The sequence below is a fragment of the Nilaparvata lugens genome, chromosome 1, assembly GCF_014356525.2.
Source record: "Nilaparvata lugens isolate BPH chromosome 1, ASM1435652v1, whole genome shotgun sequence".
Lineage (NCBI taxonomy): Eukaryota > Metazoa > Arthropoda > Insecta > Hemiptera > Delphacidae > Nilaparvata > Nilaparvata lugens.
Genome location: NC_052504.1, coordinates 78,075,065 through 78,099,978, shown reverse-complemented (window position 1 = coordinate 78,099,978; position 24,914 = coordinate 78,075,065). Strand labels below are relative to the sequence as shown.

The 24,914-nt window shown below is 34.1% G+C and overlaps 1 protein-coding gene across 7 annotated transcripts in view; it reads left to right on the top strand.

Moving 5' to 3' along the window:
* Positions 1 to 24,914, top strand: part of LOC111053656 (protein held out wings) — a 112,988-nt gene that overhangs the window by 59,176 nt on the left and 28,898 nt on the right. For all 7 annotated transcript variants that reach the window (XM_039444036.1, XM_039444021.1, XM_039444042.1 and 4 more), the window contains exon 2: positions 17,590 to 17,723. In XM_039444036.1, coding sequence (XP_039299970.1) covers positions 17,590 to 17,723 — 134 coding nt within the window. The remainder of the gene's footprint in view (positions 1 to 17,589; positions 17,724 to 24,914) is intronic.

The window sequence follows — 24,914 nt, the reverse complement described above, 5'->3', positions numbered from 1 at the left end:
GCCACTTGAAATATCCACCTACTATCTTTTAGTTATGACTATTTTTCTCTTTCACTTTTTGTTTAGTCGAGAAGTTGATATTGTGGTAGTTATTATTAAGATACGTGGTTTTTGACTATTTCTTGGTCTTTTTATTTGATTTTTCTCTTTGATATATCTTCAGAATCTCTCTCTCTCTCTCTCTCTACTCGACTGCTTTACAAAATTCATTGAGTAATAACAAATCATAGAGTTCATCAATAAATTATTCTCATCAAATTCACCATTTTCTTTTATCATTAATTATGCTTTTTAGATGTTACATATGTCACAGTAAGTTATTTTTTCTTCTATATACTTGATTTTGTTATATGTGTTATGATCCTGTAAATTATTCAACCGTGTCCTTATTTATAAATCTTCTTAATGCCGTTGTACTGTAATAAAAGTGTTTGAAATTACATTGAAAAGTCAAATCCATTGATTTGAAAATCTCTTTGCTTGAGCTCTTACTATAAATTTCAGTTTTGAATGCCTATCTGTCAATACATTTTCAGTGTCTTGATCAAAGTATAACATTATTTAATATCTCTTTTCTAGGTATGCTTAAAATCAAGTTGATTTGTGATCAACCCTTTGTGAAAGGGTTGATTTGTGATCAACCCTTTGTTAATCCTCAGGCGAGTGGTGAGTTACATGTTCTATATATACACCACACAACAACACAAGACTCACTATAAGCCTCGTATTACAATATTCTGCTATAACCTATTAACAAATTCAAAGCCCTAATAATTTAATCAATAATAATTCATCAATACTTTCAGTTTTACTATTCTTGAAAAAAAAACTCCAATTCCTCAATTCTATATTGAAATCACTGTTCCAAGATACAATATCTATAGCAATAATATGACTGGATTTCATCCAGCTTGATTTTTTAAAGCTTGAAAGATTCTACAGTTTTCACACAACCTGGGATCAAACTATTACTCAAATATAACTCTTGATATTGTATGTTTATTCATTAAATTGTATCAGATTAATCACATAATAAATGATAGTGCTTAGCGTTGAAACCGTTTGCCGCTTGTTGGCCGTTGTATGCATTTTGTGTATAAAAAAGAGATGATATCATTTGACATTCCCAGTTCACTTGGCACGATTATCTGGCAACTGCGAATTCTATGACTTGTTCCATCTGTTTGCCAACAATATGCACGTCATCCGCTGCCTGCATTCAAAGTGGAAGGTTGCTCAAATGACAATGAACCGTACAACAATAATAAATAATACAAAAACACTTTATCAATAGTTGGGAAACATTATTCCTCATAATCCTTATCAGAGCATGCAGAGAATATCTCTATTTTTGGAGAAAAACATCATTAAATGCATGATGTAGATTACAAATAGAATTGGAAAATAAACTACTGTATTTCAATTCAAACAGGTTACAATATAGAATAGCTCTTGAAATAGGATTTAATTAATAATTTATTATAGTTGAATAATAACTATAACTATTATTATAATAGTTGGATGATAAGTGTGGGGATCTTAGACCAAAAATGCTCCTCTTTTAAATGCTTGAAGAACAGTAGTCATTGCCACGCCACCACAATATTGATTACCGTAAAATCTCAACTTTAAATACGATTTCAAATACTCTCGGTTTATCAAACTGATATTTTATCTCTTATATTTCCTGTAACAATGATCGAATTGATTAGATTAACTAGCCAGCAATCTCGATACTGTTGATATTTTAAAAAGTATAGTGCACAGGGCTAAATTAAAGCTCAATAGTTATGAAATTACAGAATTCAAATGATTTTTGTTAATAAATGCTTGTATACAGTAATAACTAAACTGCCAGTGCTCGTGAGTAGAGTGTAATTGGATTATTCTCGTGTTTTGTTTGAGAACTTAGACATGTGTTGCATTATGATTTTTGATAAAATTTAAAAAAAATTGTATGATTTAATGTCTTGTTAAAAATTTAGTCTAGCCAGTACTAGAACTAGACAGTTGAGTAGTTGTTATTTCTACTGCAGTCAAATTATAGTAAGGATAATAATTGACGATATTTCATAACACTCATCAGAGTTCAGGCCTTGATGAGTTCAGTGCAGTTGAATTACCAAAGTATTACTACTGTCTTGCCGCTGCAACAACTTGAGTTGAATGACCTGTCCTTTGCTCATTGAAATATTCATTTGCGGAGGGATTGATTGACGAATTGAAATCTAGTGATTCTGCTGTTACATTTCATTCATAAAAGCTTCTTGTTTAAATCTACATTATAAGAAAACTATAGAATATTACCTTATATTATTCTGAGGTGTCTGATCTCAGGCACGTTATCAAATCTTCTACCTGTTCAGATGGAACAGAAATCAGTCTGAAAATAATAATTATTAATAAATCACCTGGGTCCTGGCTAGGTACTCTTCATATCACTATCATACTCTGAGAAACTTCAATGATGTAAATAGGATTGTTCAGAAAAATTGTTGACTACAACAAAGTTCTTGACTGCTCAAGTAGTATTTAACCTTTGACCTTGAAGTAGTATTGTGAGGGATATTTTTCACCCTTTTGACAATCAGTTGGTTGTGAGATGAGTGGACCATCAGCATCACCACGAGCCAGAAACCGCGCAGTCGCAAGGACGTCCAGGTCTCCGACCAGGAACACAGATTACCGACGGATTCTTCTGGAAACAGGTTTTTGACCTGTGTCGAAAGTTTAGCTGATAATGTTCTGAAAATAACTCGAAGATGGGCCCCCTCCCTCCCACCGTGCTCTCTAATCTTGTTCATTAACATTTTGTTAGTTGCTTCGTGCTTGGGAGTTGTAATCGGCTAGTTAAATGTTTCGCTGGGCTTTAAAACAATGTTCTGTTGTTCACACTCGACTCACTTTGTGAGCCATCTGCTCTGAAACGCTTGTATCGCTTCCTGTAAATTATATTTGAAAGTTGTGGCTGGATATTTTGTGAATATTAATATTATAATATTGGGAATTGTTGAGACTGAAGGTCAAAATCAAGGTCTTGAGGCTACTCAAAATGAAACTGCTAGAAGCACTAGATGTGCTATTGAAAAGTTTATACCTACAAGAAAGTCACTTATTAAATCTATAATCTCAAGAAAGTATAAGAGAAATACCGCAAAAACAAAATTTTGACTCCTGTCAACTACATGCTTTCTAATTTGGAGTATAAAATGGAAACTGTTGACAAACAAATCGATTGTTTGGGTGGAAGGGAGGATATGATAAACCCAGGTAGGGGATGAAGCTTAGAGATTCCCTAATAGGTGCAACACTTGATTCTTACTGATATAGTGCACAATGGATCTGTCTACACTTGATTCCTATTGATATTGTGCACAATGGATCTGTCTAGTACGGCGCCTCCTCGATTATGGGCTAAACCAACAAGCACCCAGTTCACCAGAGTATCATTCTATTCTTTACTGGGAGGAATCATCGGAGATTGCCGATCGTTCACCCTTGACATGTAATGCTGGCAAATACGCGACCACACCTTACTACTTTTCACGGTTGGCTGATCTCGACCATTCCAGTCTACTTCTCCATTTCTCTCTTTCTGCGTCTGTTCTGAACAACTCCATCTCTCTCCTCTGTTCCTTTCCTCCACGGAAACAAATGGATTGCCGAACCGATAGAACTGAATAGAATGAACCAATCTGTCGGATGCCGTCTCCTCGATTAACAGCTGCCAACTAGAGAACGATCTATCCTATCGCCCATCAACAATTGTGTGCATTGTCTGAAGAAATGCACTTCAAAATACAATCAATTGCTACTATTGTTGAACATGTCATAAATGTGATTGAGTAGTACTGGAAAACATGTGGGCAACTGTAATTACATTGATTTCCATAGATAATATTTGCATGTAGAGCTTTTTGTTTCTTGGTTTTTAGAGTACATAAACCATTTTTTGATTGTAAATAAGCATTCAATCAATATTAGGACAGAACAATTGTTGTAGACACATTGGAGTGTTGTCAGATTAGATAATAGAATTATGATTGTTTAAAGAATGTGCTTTGAGGTTATGTTGTGAGCCTTGTGACGTTTCATCTAAATGGCACTCCTCAAAATCTCAGTGAAAACACATAATTCTCTTATTTTCTCTCATATAAGTTTCAAATGTAAGACAAAACAAATAGCAAACATGAAGCAAACAAAAAGCAATGTAAGATAAATTAATAAATGTAAATAAATAATATGGATCTTGATTTTCAATGATTCCATGGATTTTCAGGTTTTTGGAACAGAGTCCAGTTCACAGCAATAATATTACACGAATGAAACGACTGGTTGCTATTTGATACTGTATATTATTTGACAATGATTAATCAGTATGATTATTGCCACTTTATTGATTCAAGGGCCAAGATTGACGAGGTGTTTGTTAATTATGTTATCGAAAATAAAATAAAAACCTTTTGTGACATCATGAAACACAATCTTGAGGCAGGAAGATTGACTGTATCTGTCAATTTTCATAATAGTGTATTCGTCGCTTCAGAAGCTACATATGTGTAAAAATCAGAAGCCACATTTCTGTTCATTCGCACACAGTTAATTGCAATAATCTCAGTATGTGCTTTAGATTGAAATATGAAAGCCATCCATGTTGCATTTGGCGCCAACAACTGGAGTCGCTGAAACATATTGCGGTAGGTCCGAACATTAATCTCACTAAATCTCAACCTCTATCAGATGCCCGTTGGTGGTTGTTGGAGCAGCAAATGCGCACTAATTCATCTTGCAGACGGGTCCAAGAACTTTTACATCAATGCTTCATTGAAATATATTTCCATTGCTGACTGTTAAGGCAAGACAAGGCCCGATTGTTGTTTTAATGGTGAACACTGACAAATTGTAGTGGAGACTTATGAAAATAGCAGATCGTTATGGTTGTGTAGTTGTTTATTTTTACATTTATCATTAGCAGAAAGTTCACTTCCATTATGTTCATAATCTCACTTGCTGTAGGTTCAATGAATTCACTTTCCATGCATTGGATTGATGATCATTCATTTTGTTCTCATCTGTAGAACAATCTATTGATCTAATACTCCTCTGTGTCTACAAAAAAATACTAATACTCAAAGTGGATGATGTTATAATTTAGCTAATAAACTATCATTTAAATGCGAATTTTAAGGCATTTAAAGTTTAAACAGTGATTTTATATCATTCATATAATTATACAGTAATTTCTTTCATTCAAGCATTAAAAGTATATCAGTAAAATCTGCTCATCGTTTGAGTTTGGAGTGAAGCTCCTCCATACAAATAGGGCAGAGCACAGGATTAGAGAGGGAGGTCAACGTGTGGCAACTGTAGTTTTTTGGGTCCCTTATCGATATTTGAACGTACAGTAGAAAGGTTCTACTAGAAACTAGGAAGGCTTTGTGAATAGGGCTGATAGCAACTTGACTGCCTCAGGAGATAAAGCTTCACTCCAATTTAATAGATTATGGCTCCTCTTGTAGGTACTTTAGTTATTACTCTTCTATCAGAGTAAATTGTGTATTTTGAAATGAGCAAATATATGCTGATGTTTCAATTATATTTTCTAATTGCATGAACCCAGATTAGACTGCGAGAATTCGGCTGCAACAGAAAAGGAATCTCCCTCTAAACGTGTGTTCTAAATGCTCTCACTGCAGTATGATATTCGTACCTCGTTTATTCCAAGAACTGATACTGTATGCTCATATTTGTGCAGCGTTTGGAGTATGATAATGTATCATGTAATTTTTCATAGTACATTTGTAGTAACCATTAAAGTGTTCCATGTATCCTTCAACATTTATTCCTATCGGTGTGTTGTGCCCAGGCCCAGGACTAGTTATTGTATTACGGTATTTCTCATTTCAGCTCATTTGAATATGTTCCAGTCAAGGTTCAGGCGTTAATCAGTCGAGCTTGAAATCTGCTCTATTTCACACATAGCCCGAATTCCACCTATGTTGCTCTGTTGTTTTGATCATGATTCAAACGGAAGCTAATGCAGCTATTAAAGATTACAAAACACTGTAATAATGTTCATAATTTCATGTGCATAATATTGTGATAATGTTGCCTTTTGAATAGCAATTAGGATAGTAATTACACGCTCTAGGTTGATGATTTGGTGTGAGTACCAATAGTGTTGCTGTATGCAGTTTGTACCTCGGAGACTGAGGGACATTTAAGATAGTGTCCACTCAGTGTGTATGAGGTTGACCTTCTAAACGAAAGGCTGATTCCGATAGCGGAAATGGAACACGGTCGGTTTGTTGTTGCAAAGAATAATAATATGTGTCACACGCTGCAGTGGTTTCTTTTCCCTCTCAATGTAGAAGCACACAGCTTTGAAATAATTCAGCCGTCGTGATAATTACACTTGTTATCAAGTTTGTAATGTAGTTTCATTGTACATCAGTAAAGACTCATCTCTAAATAACGGTAAGCAATGATAATAGCTGCTTTTTAAAGTGATTATTAAAAATTATAAGCAAAAATAACTAGCAATATTCTTTATTTTTCATTGATTCATACAATAAGTATATCATCAAAATGATAGGGAGAGAAAAAATAATAGTATGAATCTATAATTATTGAGAGTGGACTGATTTATAATTAACATGATAATAATTTAAAGCATCGATTAGGATCAAACTGTTTGCCTATCCTTGTAAATGGTTGGATAAGAATAATACTTATCCGTTTAAACTTACTAAATTTCTTGGTGTTCCAAATGGTATTCAAGTAGGTATTTTGTATTGTTTTGCTCAAGCTCAAATCATTTTGCATCATTATTTTATATTGTATTTATTTATTTTCTGGTTTCAGTTCTTGCCTGTCTTCTAAACAGGGTTGAATGAAATGGATAACTCAACAATAATTTGAATAAATGTATTGCGTCAATTGCCAATCCTGGCAATTCTTTGTTCACTTAATGTTCTGATCTATTCTATGAACACTGTGAAGTGTTCTATTCTTTCTGTTCTATTCAAGAGAAGATTTATTGCATATCTATCGATTTCGTAGTTATTAATTATTGATGGTTTCCACATATATAATATTTAGTTTTAGAATATTAGGAGTCTTCTACAGTAGGCATGTAAACTGAGGCATGCATAGGAACCAAGCCAATAAGTCTCATAAATCTAGAAGTGCTTTTCAAATTCCTTTGTGATGTTTCTTTTGAAAATAGAGTTCAATGAGAATTCCAAAATAAATCCGTTAATCTAGGGCGAGTCATCTCTTTGGCGTACAAGTTGTTTCTTACTCTAAATAACGAGGATAAATTTCACGAGTTTGAGCCATTATTTACGTCAAATTGTTTTGTCAACTCATCGCAATGCATCTTGAACGTGGTTTCCGGTTAAGCTTTTACTTGCTAATATTAGTTTGATGAATTCAACTACTAATACTAAAATACGTGTTCCCTCCAGAGTTCAGATCTGCACTTATAGAAATAGTGCGATTGCCTTAATTCTTGTAATTGCACATGCACTTGGCGGAATCTTAGCTTCCTTGTTCCTGTCGCTTATGAGTTATATGAAGGGTTTCATGTAAGCTCGATCAGTCATTTTATTTTTGCACTAAAGCTCAGCAATAACAAATATTTCAGTCACCCAAAGATAACTTATGAGATTTATGTTTAGAAATAATTGATTTAATTTTTGATTATACGATGTATAATTGGTTAGAGAATACCACCCAATAAAATGTTTGTTGAATGTAAATATATTATTGGCTGGAGATTTGGTTATTTGTTAGCTTGTGATGCCGGAATTTGGTAACAATGTTGTGATTTATGTAAAATAACTTCGAACTCATGAAGAGAATTACAGCAATTCAGTAGAAGAAGAAAGAGTATTCAGTAATAATTCATAACGATTGATCATTTCTCAATGAGAAAAACTCACCTTACAATAATTAATGTGAAATTTATGGCAGTGACTTGTTAATTATTTTCAATGCTTAGTATCTTATTCAAACAAAATACGGTATTTGTTTGTGAATTACATTTTTTCCTGATTAATGTTCATGTTTCTCTCTTATCACATTCAACAATACCTGTTATATTTATCTTATGGTCATGGTAGACATTTTTGATCTTGATTTGTATATTAATTTGTCAACTTACTCATAAGATAAGAATTGATAAGAATATTTGGTCTGCGAAGTATTATAATAATGAACACTATTAATTCTTATATTCAGTGCAAGAAGATTGGAATAGTTTATCACTCATCGACGATGATTGTTATCAAATGTATTTTTGTACTCATCAATAGCTTGTGGTTATTATCATCAGAAGTGCATAGACAATATTGTGCTAGACACCATTCTCTCTTGAAGTAATGCCTTAATAGGGTCATACAATGTGGGTCCAATCGTCGCTCTTCCACAGTAGTTTTACTTAGGTTGTTCAAATTATTGTCAGACTTTTTTAGCTACATAATTATACTTCTATAGAACTATGAAGATTAGAATCGCAGGGGTGGCCACCCTTTACAGAATCAACAACTGAGCAGTAGGTAGTCTAATCGGCGATACTGGTACTAAAGTGGCGAGGTGATTTGAAAGGCGGTGTTATGGCGCTATGATGGATAGAGGGAATCAATGGACTCCCCTAAGTACTGAGCAGAGCCCACATGAAATCAGCCACGCGTGCTCAATTAGGGCACCCACATACTAAGCTGGATTCGCCCCAACCGCTATAACATCAATGGATAAACCCATAACCTAATACAAAGTGCACTATACCGTGGAATAAGAAATAATGTGGATTGTAATAAAGGTTGACTGTTCAGCTTGATTTTTTTCTGATCTAGTAAAAATTTCGGCAAGAACGCTAAACAAATTTCAATGTCTGTGATGAACCTTTTCTCAATTAATTTGTTGTATTAAAATAGTGATTTTATGAATATAATATAAAATTGATTCAGGGTTATTATTTTGTGATGGTATTAATAAGTAGGATGTTATTGTGTCACACATTTAATGAAACTTTAATAAGATTACAGTACACAATTGTTACAAATTTGTAGAGCATTAATGGACATTTAGGAACCTCCATAATAGGAAGTCTCTTGAAAAGTTATAATTCCAACAAAAAGTGTTTCACTAATTATCGCTTATTACTATCAATTCTTTGATAGTAGAAGCTCTACTGAATTTGTATTCCTCATGATTTCATTGTTCTCAAATATTTCAGTTTTCACATCTTTCATTTATTCATAAATCCAATGAAAATATAAAAATATCTCAATATTCTAATTGACTTCTTTTTCAAGTAGGTTAAAATTTAGTTTATCATGTAATTATTGAATTTTTCCTCCACCTAGTTTTAATGTATTCTCGTATGTCTCAAAGCTCTTATTGTGTGATGAAAAAATTGTCTGAATTGCTAAAGTCCATTAGCTGTAGCTTGAAATTATCCATTTAATGTTCTACAATAATCTAGGAGATAATGATTTGTATATATTAGCTTAGATGAAAGGCTAAGAAGAGAATGTACGTGTAAATTACTTCTATCTTTACCAATGTTTGAGTGATTAGATCTTAAAGTGAGGGGCTGAGAATTCCCAGTAAATGCAAAATAGTTAGCGTATGTAATTCTCAAATTAACAAGCCAAGCTGTAAATGCATTCTAGTGAATAATTTGTATTTATTGCTACTCTTCAAACGTGTAGATTTTTTCTTGGTCGATTCTTGTTCCATTATCAGTTATGTTATTGACAAATAGTCAGATAGAAGCCTCCTTATCTCATAAATCATTGATTCATTAGTAATCCAGCCAAAAATAGCATAACCATTAACCATTAATATTATTGATAATACACGTAGTTTAAATACAGCTTTCTTATATTTTTTTGTCTTCATAAGATTTTTACGTTCATTCAATTTATGCCAGTGTCTAGGTTAGTTTGTAAGACAGATATTAAGACATCAGAATTTTGAGGTCTTCATCATAAAAATTTAAAGGTCTAGAATCATGAACGAATTTATGTGGTTTTTGACAATGTAATTTTATTCATTTGCAAGCATATTGGTTTGTTTTTTCAGATTGATTTCTATATAGATTACAGGTTTGATGCCTAGTGAGATCGGACTCCCCAGGAATGATTGTAAAATTCCGTAATATATTCAATTGTTTAGAAAGTTTCATACCCCTCATCAATACATCTGTTATTATAAATCACCCTATTGAATATTTTACTTTGTTTGCAAAGGCAGACCTTTAGCATTCATTAGAACACTTGCAATCTTGTTGAACCCCGTTAATCAGAATCATTCAATTTGGTTTTTGTAGTTGTTATCAAGTTAACCGTTATCACGACAGCTTACTTTCGGGTGGCTAGCCGAGAAGAAAGTGAACCTCATTTCATCGTCGAGCAGCAAACGGTAAAAGCAAATCAGACGAGCCTACAAGAGAAGCTACTTAGTCGGCAAATGTTATCCAGTGTTAACTGAGGACGTTGATAGCAGAAGGAAAGAACCAAAAAGGAAGCGAATTTAAAGTTGAGAACTGTGTCAGCGGTGTGTGGAAGATGAGGAGACTGAATGAAGTCACACGGCGGAACCGCTCAGTTACATGCTCCGGCGAGCGAACAACCGGCTGCAAGGAGTCTCTGCAGTCTGCACACAGCTCAGCTGCTTCAATTACTCCTGTTGCTTGTGTTCACTCTTAATTCTTTCTAATGCTCACAACAACTTTGATGACCCAATTCAGCGTACAGGTGTTAACGACGCGTAATTTTGGGAAATAACATTGATGATCCACGATTGTTATGAATTGCCTTTCAAGCTAATTGAATAAGGACGTGTTTCTTGATCTACTTGTGGTTCTTGCAGGAAAATGAATTTCAAAGTTACGATCATAAATTGATGTTTTTTAATAATATTAATAATAATAATAATAATAATAATAATAATAATAATAATAATAATATCGAGTGATCTGGCTGGCTCAGGTCTGGTGTCAGAGTTTTCAGGTCGCAACTGATTAATTTCAGGGCCTCTGACATGACCTAACGACTGTTTTTTAGGCAGCCGGGACCGAATGCTTAACGTGTCCATCCGAAACACGGGAGTAGCCCGAGAAAAATATCTTGCCCGGGCTGGGATTCGAACCCGGGCCTTTGAATTACAAAGCCAGCATCTAATCCACTCGACTACGGCCACTATGTTTTTTAGTGAATAACTTCAAACGATCAGTATCACTGTTACACGTACTGTAACATAATGTACCAGTGGCGTATATAAATGTTTTTTTGGGGGGGGGGGCAAGGTTAATGTTAGGTTGAGTGATTTTAAGTAACACCCCATGATACTTAATATCAGTTTTTCTGCCCATATTCAGAGGGTAATTTGCGCTGAACGCCCTTTTTACTTTACTGTCAGGCCGTCAAAAATTCAGATTACTGTACTTTTTTCTATAATAATTACCGAACTGATTTTTCTTCATATTCATTATTTTGGGCCAGGACGCTCCTGTAATGTACCACAGCACCACTCAATTCTCCTCCTTCTCTTTGAGTGCCTTATCTGTTTATCAGCTAGTTATCAGCATCATGGTTATCCTTATTTTTCATGAAGAAAAGCCATGTCATATTTTCACATACATTCACGCATAAATGTCAGTTGATACTGATTGATCCACCAGATAAATAGTGATAGATTTTCCACCACATGTGAAAAAGAATGGACATGAGAAAGATATCTCGTTGAATGGAAAATTCCTGTATGAACGTCTTTACGATATTGAACCTTTTTGGCATTTCTTAAAAAAAACTGGTAAATCGTTGAATTCGGTGTAGTACTTGAAAGATTAAGAAACCCAACTCGCATTTAAAGAGCTTAAACTGAAAGTACCAACCAAATTTTTGTGATGTTTCTAGATGTGATTATTAGTAGGCCCAAGTGTTACATGAGTAACTCAGTGAATCTTCATAGTCATTGTAATTAACTTAATTCATATGAATATTTAATTTTTGTTTTATATAGATTCTCTTACTAGGCCTCATACTAGCAAATGTGTACTAGAAATAGGTACGGTTGCAATGAAATTTTGAAACTGTGTTGAGAAAACGAATTTTATATGGTTCAATCACATGCGTTGAAAAAATGAAATTAAAAGATTTATTGTAAGAAAATTATTTGAATATTATTGGAATATCATCAAAGGAATTGAAGCTATTATGAATTTTCTTAGCAATATTTTGTGTTTTCGTTGTCATATAATATATTCATGCATTGTTCATAAATATTCATGTACTAATATTCTATGTCCATTGTAATGAATACGTTACTACTTTGTTGAATTTGCATTATTAGACAAATCTTTCAACAACCTTTCCTAGTAGTTGTCATTTTGCAATAAGATTAACTGGACTTGAGAAAGAGTTCCCTCTGGAGATACGTGTCAGATTAGTAGGAAATTAATGCTGAAAGATTCACTGGAGACTACATATTGACAAATATTTTTGCACGGATTTTGCATACAATATTCATCTCTCTTGCAAGAGCCACAACATCCATTGAATGCCCCACGACCAAGTCAGCTAGAATGCAATGTCACTACGGCTTGCATAACTGCACCTCACTTTAACCCGTATTGCATGCGAAACGAGTATGCAAATCGAGGATCATGCAGGCTAAGATGCGTACAAATCTTGGAATTTATCAACCCTTTTCATTTATATTGAACATGCAAATAGGTATCAAGTTATTGATAATGTCATCGAGGACACCGAGTCAACAATATTATGCATATCGTTTACTTCTAGAATGTTGCAAAACCCAAATTAATAGGGCATTAGTTGGTGGAGGCTGAGAAAGGCCTTTTATTGAAACTCATTTTCAAACAAAAATTGAAACCAGCCAACCGGTTAGGGGAAGTACAAAAATAGGGTCGTGCGATTTGAGATTGTAAAACCATTATCCCAGACCATTATTGAAACAGTTTCCATGCACAGGGTAATCGATGGATTGTATGTAACTGGGGAAACTTAGCTCCTCAACCGTTGAACTGTGCATGCTTTCTGCATTCTTCAATGTCTGGGTTTTTAGGATGAGATAGAGAATTGGAATGTGATTTTGTTGCTAATTTATATTGTACTTAACTGGAATTAGCATAATATTATACCAGCTACCATAAGAGTTGTCTGTCAGGCCTATATCTGGGCCTGTGAGTTTCGTTCACGACCCTGCTGTAGAATATTCTCAAGTTTGTTCAATATTCAATATTCTCAATGCTCAAAAGTATCTTGAGTAACCAAAAATTCCATTCTTGAATTGGACTACAATGCATTATCCTAATATCCTAATAACAAATCATTCTCGATTGAAAATCGAAATGAATTTGAAAACTATTGTTGAATAGTAGCGAAATAAATAAATTGATTTGAAATTTAAATAAGGGTATAATTAAAATAATCTTATAACAGTTGAATGCTGCTCTGAAATAAAAATGATTGTCATTCTAGAATTTGTGCGTTTAACTTTGTGTGATTCTGGAATAAGGGAATTTGTGTGATTCTGGAATAAGAGAGAGCGGATAGTGTTATTATAATACTGTCCTGTGACCAATCGTCATGTATTATATATATGAACTAAACCAAGCTATGACGTCTTATTAGTTGAATTTTCCTACAATCTGTGAAGTGGAAATACGATATCTTGCTTTTCAAACGTTAGTTTCTTTTATCCCTGCAATGGGTTAATAATTTAGACCTGGTTCACACTCATTCGCTCGTGATAAGATTTGAAGACTAGATAATCTTTACTTACCCATGCTTTAGGCCTAGTAGGCTTCATGTTTTTATTGCTGTCTACATTTCTATCTAAACTGGTGATTTTATGTTCAAATTGAGTGATATTAACAGTTGCTTGCAGCAAACATTACGTCGCCACGTTCCTTATTTGGCATAAAATTAGCAGATATTCCTGTAATGTTTTTTTGAAATACAATATTCCAATTTACCCATGACTTGAAGTGTGGGTCCACCACTGGTTGTTAACTTTCACTTTTATGTTTCATGTATGTAGAAAAAGTTGTCACCATCTGCTAGATTGGTATGCGATTTGTAGATCTATCTTTCAATGTTTTTTACAGGCTGATTGATGAGACTGGATTTTGTTAAAAAAGTTGATAGTTGCAGAAACTACGTTGAATTGCGAAATGTGCGGAATAATTTGATATAACTTGTGGGTCAACTTGAGGCTGAGAAGCACTTATCTATGGTGTATCTTCAACAGACGTAATTTACTCAGACTTATCTATCACGTAATTTACTCAGTCAGATGGTTTAATCCTTCACGATTGGAAAGAAAAGAGTAGATATCTGTCCTATCTGTACTACTGCAAAAACGTTGTATTTTATTTGAAGCTAATCGGCTAAGATTGTGATATTAAAATATGTGAGTTTTGCGCTTTCAATTACGAATGGACAGAATATCCTATGTATGTACTAAATATGGAAAACATAAATAAATAATTCAATTTATCCAAAATCCAATTTTTGTTGACCACGTAGCATAAAATACTTCTATTACTCGAGCTCCTTTGATTTTTCTAAATGATCCACAAAAAATTCACTTGAAATTGATAAAAAATAGATCAAGGGAACTAGATTAGAATGATATTACATTATGGTAGAGTAAATTGACTTATAACTTATATTAACTCCGTAATATGTATTAGTGTGTCATCATGGAATTTTATGTCTTTTTTCAATTTGCACAATAATTGTTGAAGAACTTGGTAAATTCTTAAAAATTCCTACAGATGAATAAATTGTGATCGCGTGTGGTGAACTCTCATTGGCTGTACACGCCAAAGTCTTCCGTTTCTTAGAACTCATGATCGCAATAAAAAACCAGCATCACCGTCACTCAGAGCTAATTTTTGTTTCAGAAGGCTATTGCAGGAATTTGATCAGATAACTTTCGGTTCTGTCTGCGTGGATACTTAATCCACTGGTTGAAAGTTTTCCGAGTAAAAGTTGAAAGTAGGTAGGCTCCTATATACTGTACTTGAAAAAGTTGAAATAAATTTCAATAAACAATTGATGTTTCTCAGACACCTTCATTGACTTGCATTCCTGGTAGTATAGGCTTACTAGAGATGCTCCAAGTACGATTTCTCTCCACTGAAGCCCAGCACACACACATCGGTTTTTGTTGGTACGATATTTTGCCGTCCTTATAAATTCTATTAGATTAAACAGATGATGTTTGTCAAGTTCCGTTCAATCTGATAGAATTCATAAGGACGGCAAAATATCGTACCAACAAAAACCGATGTGTGTGTGCGGGGCTTGATATAATATCACTGTGTAATACAGCTTATTGTGATGCAGTCTCAATAATGTGGTAGAAATGTTACCTCTTCTCTAGTTGGTGAGCTACTACAGTTCTCATCTTTCTTGGTATTCAGCTTTTAGATATTTTGGTTTTATCTCAATTCTAGTATACTGTTATAATAACACAAAACGATAATTTAGTGTCTCTAAATATATAGTGCCTCTATTACAGAATCCTCCATTAACATCCTCAATCTTCACACTACGCTAAGCGTTTAGAGTTTAGTCTCTGTGTGCTAAGAGTTCGTTATTGGTAATAGGGTGGAACGGTGGAAGGTACACAGTACACGTTGGTTTTTGTAGAAAAAAATTACAGTACTACTGTAATGTAATTACTACTGTTGAAGTATGTTTCAACTCTTTATACGTTCAACTCTTACGTTTATAATCAATACTGTACATTGAACTCTGTACACTGAATACTGTAATGTAAAGATTATGGTTACCGTACTCTGTACTATATATCCTACACTGAGTACAGTACCTATTTGTTTAGTAGTAAAGAATGAATAAAGTTTAACGTGATACGTTTAAAGCTGGGTGTAATGGACTTCCACGGAGGTCCAAGTAATCGGATTGAAGAGGCTTTATGCATATAATACATACTTATAAAAATGAAGGTATTAGTTGGAGGCGACTCCAGAAAGAGATGCGGGAGTGCGTTGCGACTTGCCGGCGGTGAGTGGAAAATCGATGCGATGCGTGCTATTCGCGAGAAAGATTGAACAACCGGTTGTGCCGCGTCGCAGTCTCATTGTAGCATCGATGATGATCGATTCCTTGCCGGTTGGCCCAAGGCAGAGGCAGTTGTTGCTGTCCAGGTTCATTTATCAGTTGGTGCGGACATCGTGACCATGCCGTCCTCTTGCTCTGCTCGATTACTATCAATCTCCTCTGCTCACTCCTCAGCCCGACCGACAGCATTCACACTGAGCAAGGAGGAAGCTGCCTGCCATTGTAATTTGCTTCAACCAATCTGGTTGTGTGGTAAAGGATTGCGGAAACCCGCCATATGGTGTTGGGTTGGAGATTGATTGGTGAAGCATGTTCGATTTTTGGGTGTTTTTCTCTTGCAATAAAGCTTCAAAGCTTATATGGTTATGAAACAGTGAGCAGTTGTGGCTATAAAATAGTGAACAGTGAACAGTATTAGGCCACTCTTAAATTAATTTCATTCAAATTGATCCCTTTGATCGGTGGTCATGGTAATGTTTTGGTTTATCTGTAATACTGAACGTTGTAATTTTATCTAGACGTTCCAAGTTTATCAATTTCAAGACATTTATATAATGCCAATTTCTACCTATTAATTTACCATTTTTTTGACCATGTATCAAAATTCAGGGGAGGAACAGTTTTGGACTGAACCTGTTGTTTCTCCCTGAATTATTCATTCTTTATTTATACAATAAGTACATTAATAAAATGATAGGGAGAGGAAAAATAAGGTAACCTTGTGCTATGCCTCTCCCAAATATAGATAACACATAGTCCGAAATAGATAAGGCTTGTAGTTCTTCAATTCACACAATTTTCAGTCCTCAAGTATTTTCACAAAGTAGATATTCAAATTTAGATGCTTCAAAACTAAACATAGAAGAAATATTTCACATTATTATAAGTAAAATAGGAAATATTCACATATTAGAAATATAATTTTGAAGAATTACCGAAAAAATTATCAATTAAATGTTTCAATGGTATGAATCGATAAATGAATTAATACATTTCCTCCACAACACAGAAAATAATTATAGAATTGATTCAGTTACTGTGGTAATACACTTAATTCGGTAAATATGAACAGTTTTACAGTTTACAGTCAATTTAAATTCTGTAGTTTTACAGTTTATTCAGTTACTTTATGTTTCCACAAACAAGTCCCACTCAAATACTCTCATTTAAATTTTGATGATACACGCCCTTTTTCACCTTGCAATTTTATGTTAAATTCATGATAATGTGTGATTTTCCTCATAATACGTATTCCTAACACTCCATGAGCAAAATACGGCAGACACCAGGGCAAAAGTGGACTTGAAATAGAAATACTCTTTGATATTTCCTGCGATTGTAGAGAATTCTGTACTCATTATCTCATGTTTATGCTACTGATTAGCACCAGTGGTGTTGAGAGTTTTTGCACGTCTTGTGACTTAGCAATGTGTTGAATGTATGTGTGTTGTGTGTGTTGCAGAGATAGCGAAGGTGCGGTCGAGTTTGTTCCAGCTGAATGGCGTGAAGACTGAACCACTGGTGTTGCCCGAAGCACAGGGCCCGCCCATCACGCTCAACGAAAAGGTCTTTGTGCCCATCAAAGAACATCCAGAAGTAAGTAACTTATACTCTATACTATAACTCAATCAAATCCGAAAATGATAACTTAATCGAATCCAAAATTCCATCAATTATTTCAAACACTGTAGTGGAAACAATTTTGGTTTCCAAAGGAAAAATGAATTCGAGTTCCAACACACAACTTTTCATACACTTATTTTATCTTTTGTAAATTCCAAAAAAATTCCAAATAATTTTATCAAATGAGTATAAAATATGTCATAAATGGAACAAGTCAAATACTTGGTGTACTCCTATACCTTTCACACTCATATTTTACTCATTGCAACTCGATCTTGTCCTCAATTCTATCAAATTCAATCACTATAGAATAGAAATACTTCATTATCATGCAAAAATGTCCAATGAATTATAAATTAAAAATGTATTGTGGAAGAGATAAAGTCCCAAGTTAGGAGAAAGATAGCTGATGAGCATACGAGTTCTGTTATTGATGACAACTATAATCCCATCAATTTCGTTCATTTCATGGTGGCCGGAAAGTACAGATATAGGCCCAGGCTACCAGCTCATTATCAACCAGTATTATAAGAATCATAATATTTCCACCTAGAATGTAATATGTGTTGACCTGTTGCTAAATCTGTATAATTTTGTTAAACCCACAAAAATAGTTTTCTAAACAGATCTAGTGATCTATGAAAACTACCTTAATCTTAAAGCCAAAATGCAAATTATAGTGACGTTTCTATTATGCTTTTTCAACTTTCTGACTTCGATACTCCTTGTAACATTATGAGCATCGTTTATGAAGGATAAAGGTGCTGAGATCCTCAGCAAGAAGGTTTTTTTATATTGACTTCACAAAAAATAATAAAGTAATTTTTGTCTGTTATGAGTTGATGAAAAAACCTGAAGCTATTCCTGAAGATTCATTCTCTATGTACCTGGATGTTTTGTTCCATATTTCAAAATTGCGAGTTGATAATTACTTCTATATAAGTGATATCTGATATCCGTACTAAAACATAGTCAATCAGATAGATAAAATGTTAATTATTATGATCAGTGAAATATCATACAATTTTCCCTGCTGACAAAATAAATTAAGCCCATAGGCCGGTACCCAATCAAGCACCTACTTATCGTGTTCTCAAACCTATTAGTTAGGCTAATGTGAGTGTTGAACCATATTAAATATACAACTATGATCAGGTTTAAATCCGTATAAGGGAGCGCTTTAGAAGACCAGATGGATTAAAATGTGTGTGTCCAGTGTTAGTGATACGGATTCAAATCTCTCAAATAGGGCTTTTACTGTCCCTGTGCTCCTTGTAAGCAATTCCTTATCACAAGAAAGTTTCGGTTGTCCATGTAACAGTATAAATCTTGAACTGGTTTCCTACTTAGCAAGCATTGTATCAACATCTGGGCCCCAAATTTTCCATTTTTGGCATATTGATAGATTGAAAAACATTATTTCAGCTTTTTAGTACGTACTTGATTACACTTCTGATAGTTCACAACATGCTCTATTTCTTCGCCATTTGTGAACATCATCTTTCTTCGTACTGTAATGGAATTTTAAAAATTCAACTTCTACAATATGAAGAATATATATTTATATCTTACATTGTCTCGCTAACTATAAATTTTCATGCTGAAAGAATATTTCGAGTTGGATAGAGATAGAACTTTAAATAAAACCTGATGTTGACAAAATATCAATAATTCATCTGGTGAGAGGGGATGGAGATGAACGGTGATGACAATTTTATATTTAATAAAATATAATGAGGTATGCTTTGAAGCTAGACACAATGTATCTCTCTAGCCAAACATCTATTCAATAGTTTGAAGTTTTTAATACCATACTTATTTGATTTTTGTTGCATTTTAATAAAAATGATAAAAAATTGTCATAATTTTCTGTCAACTGGAATGAAAAACAAGTTGAAATGAAAAACAGTCTTGGGTCATTAATAAAAAAAATTCAACCATCATTAGGAGTTTTTAGTCCTCTGTACCAATCAACCTCGAAATTGTTGGATTGTTGGTTTAATCGATTAACAACAAATTGGTGATTCTGATTTCCATTAACTATCGAGTGATTCAGCAAATTGTTAATAAGCTGTAAACTTCAATTATTGATCCTCGCTAGTGAAATTATGGGAACAAAAACTAATCGGTCATAATAATATTCAAACATCAGACTGAAAGAATCTATTGTTGGCTTCAAATTCCGTCAATTATTATCTTTTTCATCCACAAAACCAATAAATTCTATGAGTTTTGGATTACCTCATGTCTATTTATCTGCTAACGGAACTGGAAATCAATTTTTGTGCATTCTGAGAGTGTAAAATTACTTGGACAGGCTTAGCAATGAAGTTGGAACAAAATTAGCAGTGAGTCAGATGGGTTGGGCCTGCTCAATCGGAATTTCTAATAAGCCTTCTTGCAGATTTATAGTGTAGCTTCATGTACCATACTAGTCCTATATTCTGATTCGTCACCAACGTGAATCGTGAGTTTTGTATTTATGTTCAAAATTAAAATCCTGTGGAGTTATCTCTTCATACAGTATATGGATATACCTATTCTGTAGTATATTGGGAAAGTATTCTTCAAAAACGAATTCAGTATTATTCATTATAAGAACTTGGAATGTTGAAATAATCGTTATTGATCTTGATAAATGTCCAAAATTTTCATTTGCGTCACTGGTTATTTGGATTTGACGAAGGACCTATTTTCCAATTCACTGCATTAAGAAACAATTCTCATTGAAGAGATTAAACTCATTAAATTCATCCAATTCCACTCATGAAAAAACGATAGCTTTTGAAGCTTTGATTCAGTATTTTCCAATCTTCAAAAATTGATTTTATAGTTAGAATTCAAGCTTGTTGTACGACTTCTTGAGGATTTTTTTGAGCTGGTAGTTTTTCTTATGAAAGAAAATTGATTTTGAAACTTAGAGAAATATAAATTGATAAATTACCATCTCTTTCTGATATTTTCATAACACTAGATTCTATTTCCTATGTTTGTTCCACATTCAGAGCGGAGTAGGAACGAGTGTCTCAGAATAGATTATAATGAACTCATAAATCCTTTCCCACTTTACCCAGGAATCTGAAATTTGTTTTGAGTAGTTGGTGTGGGAGTTTTCACACGTCGTCGCGTTCTGCAATATTCAGTTTCCTCGTATTTCTACGATATTTCAAAATTGTATTAGTAGTTTATTTTTATCAACTGATAACACAATTCTGCTGGTGTCGATTTCCTGAGTTTTATTTGTTCATCGGAATGCAATCTGGATCCTGATTTGATCCCTTCTGTTTAAACATTCCAAACAAATGTTGCTATTATTTGGGAGTTATTGAAACTAATTAATCACCTTCCAATTACTTGGATTATCAGCTATGTTATCTGTTATATGTGACTGCATTTACTGATGATTTGAATCCAACTTTGATTTGATAGCTATGTCGAATCAATAAGAAAAGCTATCACAACCCAATAAATGAGTGATTAGTATGCAATAAAATGCAGGCTTCCCAGTCATTGAGAGTTTCAAGTGAGCTATCTAAAGCCATTACGATAATAAAAACTGAAATCTCATCGTTCAGTATGTGGCTTCAGTTTAAATCGGTTTCCTTCATCCCATAGTTTCGGAATCTACTTCATTCCATCTTTCTATAAGTCTGTTAAATTACTGCTGTTCATACTCGTTCACTCTGGAGTAAAGCGACAGAATATAACTTTTTTATTAATTTCTATTCAAATCTGATGATTGTTCTAATTCTTGAAGAACTATGTGCAAACTTCGTTGGGTTCGATAATAAATCAATGGGATTAAGGGAATCAATCAATCCATTATTCATTACATGAGGTATGGGTGCTGTGGACTCTGAAAATTCAGCAATATTGATAGAGATTGTCGTTATTTCACGATACGAAACTGATATTCTCTATGATATCAATACCAAGATAATAATTATCTAATATTATAATATCGTTATCAAAGGATGACGCATTTTTACATGCATAATTCAATCTCATAAATCTTGAGAATTTTATGAGTATCAAGTATATTTGATTGAAGATTATTTAAATTGATATTTAGACTCTGATTTGATTGCTCAAATACTCTCTATATTTATCATTTTTAGAAATTGATATAATTTTGTCTTACCAAATCAATTTTCAGTTGTCAGTCGTATCAAGAGATAGAATATATCTGGAGATAATAAAATATTGTATTTTTCCCTCGCTGTTCGTATTGTGTTGAGCCTTGTAACCCAGTAATAAATTTACAGATAAAATTCAGTTGTAAAAAGTTGCATTGCAACAGAAGTCCTATCATTTATCATTGTTTAGAGCAAGGTCGATCGCGTAGGATCATTTGGATCTGTTGCAATAGGAAATCCAATTGAACCAATTTCCAGCCATAAGTGGCGCGAACACCCACCGCACAGTTTTGATGGATTTTTACGATCTGGGAGACAATTGACAGCAGCAGCGTCCACGATTATTGGCCGCCACAGATCAGTAACGACAATGTGGGTAACTCTTGGACAAGTGGCAAGTGAAGTTGAGGCGGGCGGCTATCGATAAAAAACACATATCCAATTAACCCATTAACTCGAAAACAAGAGAAGGATGCAGGACAAAGAGAATGGGAAACACTGATAGTTGAGAGAGAGTGTGACGCTAGAAAAGAGTTTGAGTTGGCGGGTAAAAATAGCTGGCAGAGGCAGAGCAGCCACAACCACAAGACGCCATGCTTCCTTTCTTTGATCCAAAATCAACAAGCCATCGTCTGTTCTGTTTGCAGCAAGTGACTGATTCAGCAAGTAAAGATTGACTAAAATCCTATGGAAAATTTAGAAAATGTGTCTTTAAACGCAGTCATAAGTCTCCACCTATTCAGAAAATATGTTCAAATTGTTAAACTTAGATATGTTCAAACTTGTTAAACTCGAATTGATGATCATTTTGTGGTAATTTGAAAAGTTTGAATAACCTAAAAGTTTTAACCAAAAACGTTTCATTAATTTGAGTACAAAACTTCGATAGCTATTGGTTAGTTCATTAATTTCGGTAATCGAGCATCAGTCATTCAAATGTGTTGTTCAAGAACCAATATTTTTCTACTGACTCTGATACACTTTTCACCTTACTCTAGTACCTTAGACGATACTATGTGTTACTTGAATTCAAATATCGTGTATTCCTCTACATATTCAAGCTCATAAATCTTGAGAATTTTATGAGTATCAAGTATATTTGATTGAAGATTATTTAAATTGATATTTAGACTCTGATTTGATTGCTCAAATACTCTCTATATTTATCATTTTTAGAAATTGATATAATTTTGTCTTACCAAATCAATTTTCAGTTGTCAGTCGTATCAAGAGATAGAATATATCTGGAGATAATAAAATATTGTATTTTTCCCTCGCTTTTCGTATTGTGTTGAGCCTTGTAACCCAGTAATAAATTTACAGATAAAATTCAGTTGTAAAAAGTTGCATTGCAACAGAAGTCCTATCATTTATCATTGTTTAGAGCAAGGTCGATCGCGTAGGATCATTTGGATCTGTTGCAATAGGAAATCCAATTGAACCAATTTCCAGCCATAAGTGGCGCGAACACCCACCGCACAGTTTTGATGGATTTTTACGATCTGGGAGACAATTGACAGCAGCAGCGTCCACGATTATTGGCCGCCACAGATCAGTAACGACAATGTGGGTAACTCTTGGACAAGTGGCAAGTGAAGTTGAGGCGGGCGGCTATCGATAAAAAACACATATCCAATTAACCCATTAACTCGAAAACAAGAGAAGGATGCAGGACAAAGAGAATGGGAAACACTGATAGTTGAGAGAGAGTGTGACGCTAGAAAAGAGTTTGAGTTGGCGGGTAAAAATAGCTGGCAGAGGCAGAGCAGCCACAACCACAAGACGCCATGCTTCCTTTCTTTGATCCAAAATCAACAAGCCATCGTCTGTTCTGTTTGCAGCAAGTGACTGATTCAGCAAGTAAAGATTGACTAAAATCCTATGGAAAATTTAGAAAATGTGTCTTTAAACACAGTCATAAGTCTCCACCTATTCAGAAAATATGTTCAAATTTTTAAACTTAGATAATTTTCAAACTTGTTAAACTCGAATTGATGATCATTTTGTGGTAATTTGAAAAGTTTGAATAACCTAAAAGTTTTAACCAAAAACGTTTCATTAATTTGAGTACAAAACTTCGATAGCTATTGGTTAGTTCAATTTCGGTAATCGAGCATCAGTCATTCAAATGTGTTGTTCAAGAACCAATATTTTTCTACTGACTCTGATACACTTTTCACCTTACTCTAGTACCTTAGACGATACTATGTGCTACTTGAATTCAAATATCGTGTATTCCTCTACATATTCAAGCTCCACTGCGTTTTTATCAAGATAGAATTTAATCGTACAATCAATCCCCTTCATTGTGCCTCATGCTTTGTTTACTGATCTGTTTGCAAGTGAAATACAATACGGTAGCTTTGGGCCATCCAATCTCCAGATGCAGAGTCGCAACTTCGCTTGACGTCTGTAGTGGATTTGGGGGATTAACGGTCATGGAGAGGGGAGGGTCGATGGGTTTATGATCGGGGGTGGGGTTGCTGCTATTTTCGAATCTGTTCGAAAATAGAAAGGCGCCGTTCAAAATGCCTCCACCCCCTCAGAGAGTGCTAGGCCTAATCGTGATGCTGCGGCTTCTACACATGCTCTTCACGCGCTTGTAATCACAGAGAACGCTTATCTTGTTCCCTCATCTACACTATTCCATATTTATATTCTGCCATGTTATTTCGATCAAAATAAAAAAATCACTAGAAAACTTCAATAAAATATTGAAACATCCCCAGAGCACAGAACTACTGCATAGTTACTAATTTTTAATTCCGTGGTTGGAAGCATTAATCTGTGAACAAAGTTGAGAAGTCTTTAATCTTTTGCATAATTAATTGTCACAACACTTCTTGGCAATGTGATTGTGTTCATACGTGATTGAAATATTGTTCTCTGATTTTTTCTTGTTACACTGTTTTAGATGATATTAAGTTCCATTTTGAACTTTATTTGTCGACAGTGATCAATCATTATTGTGTGTGGTGAACCCATTCTTTCTCATCATTAATTTAAACTTTGTATAAGAAAACACCTT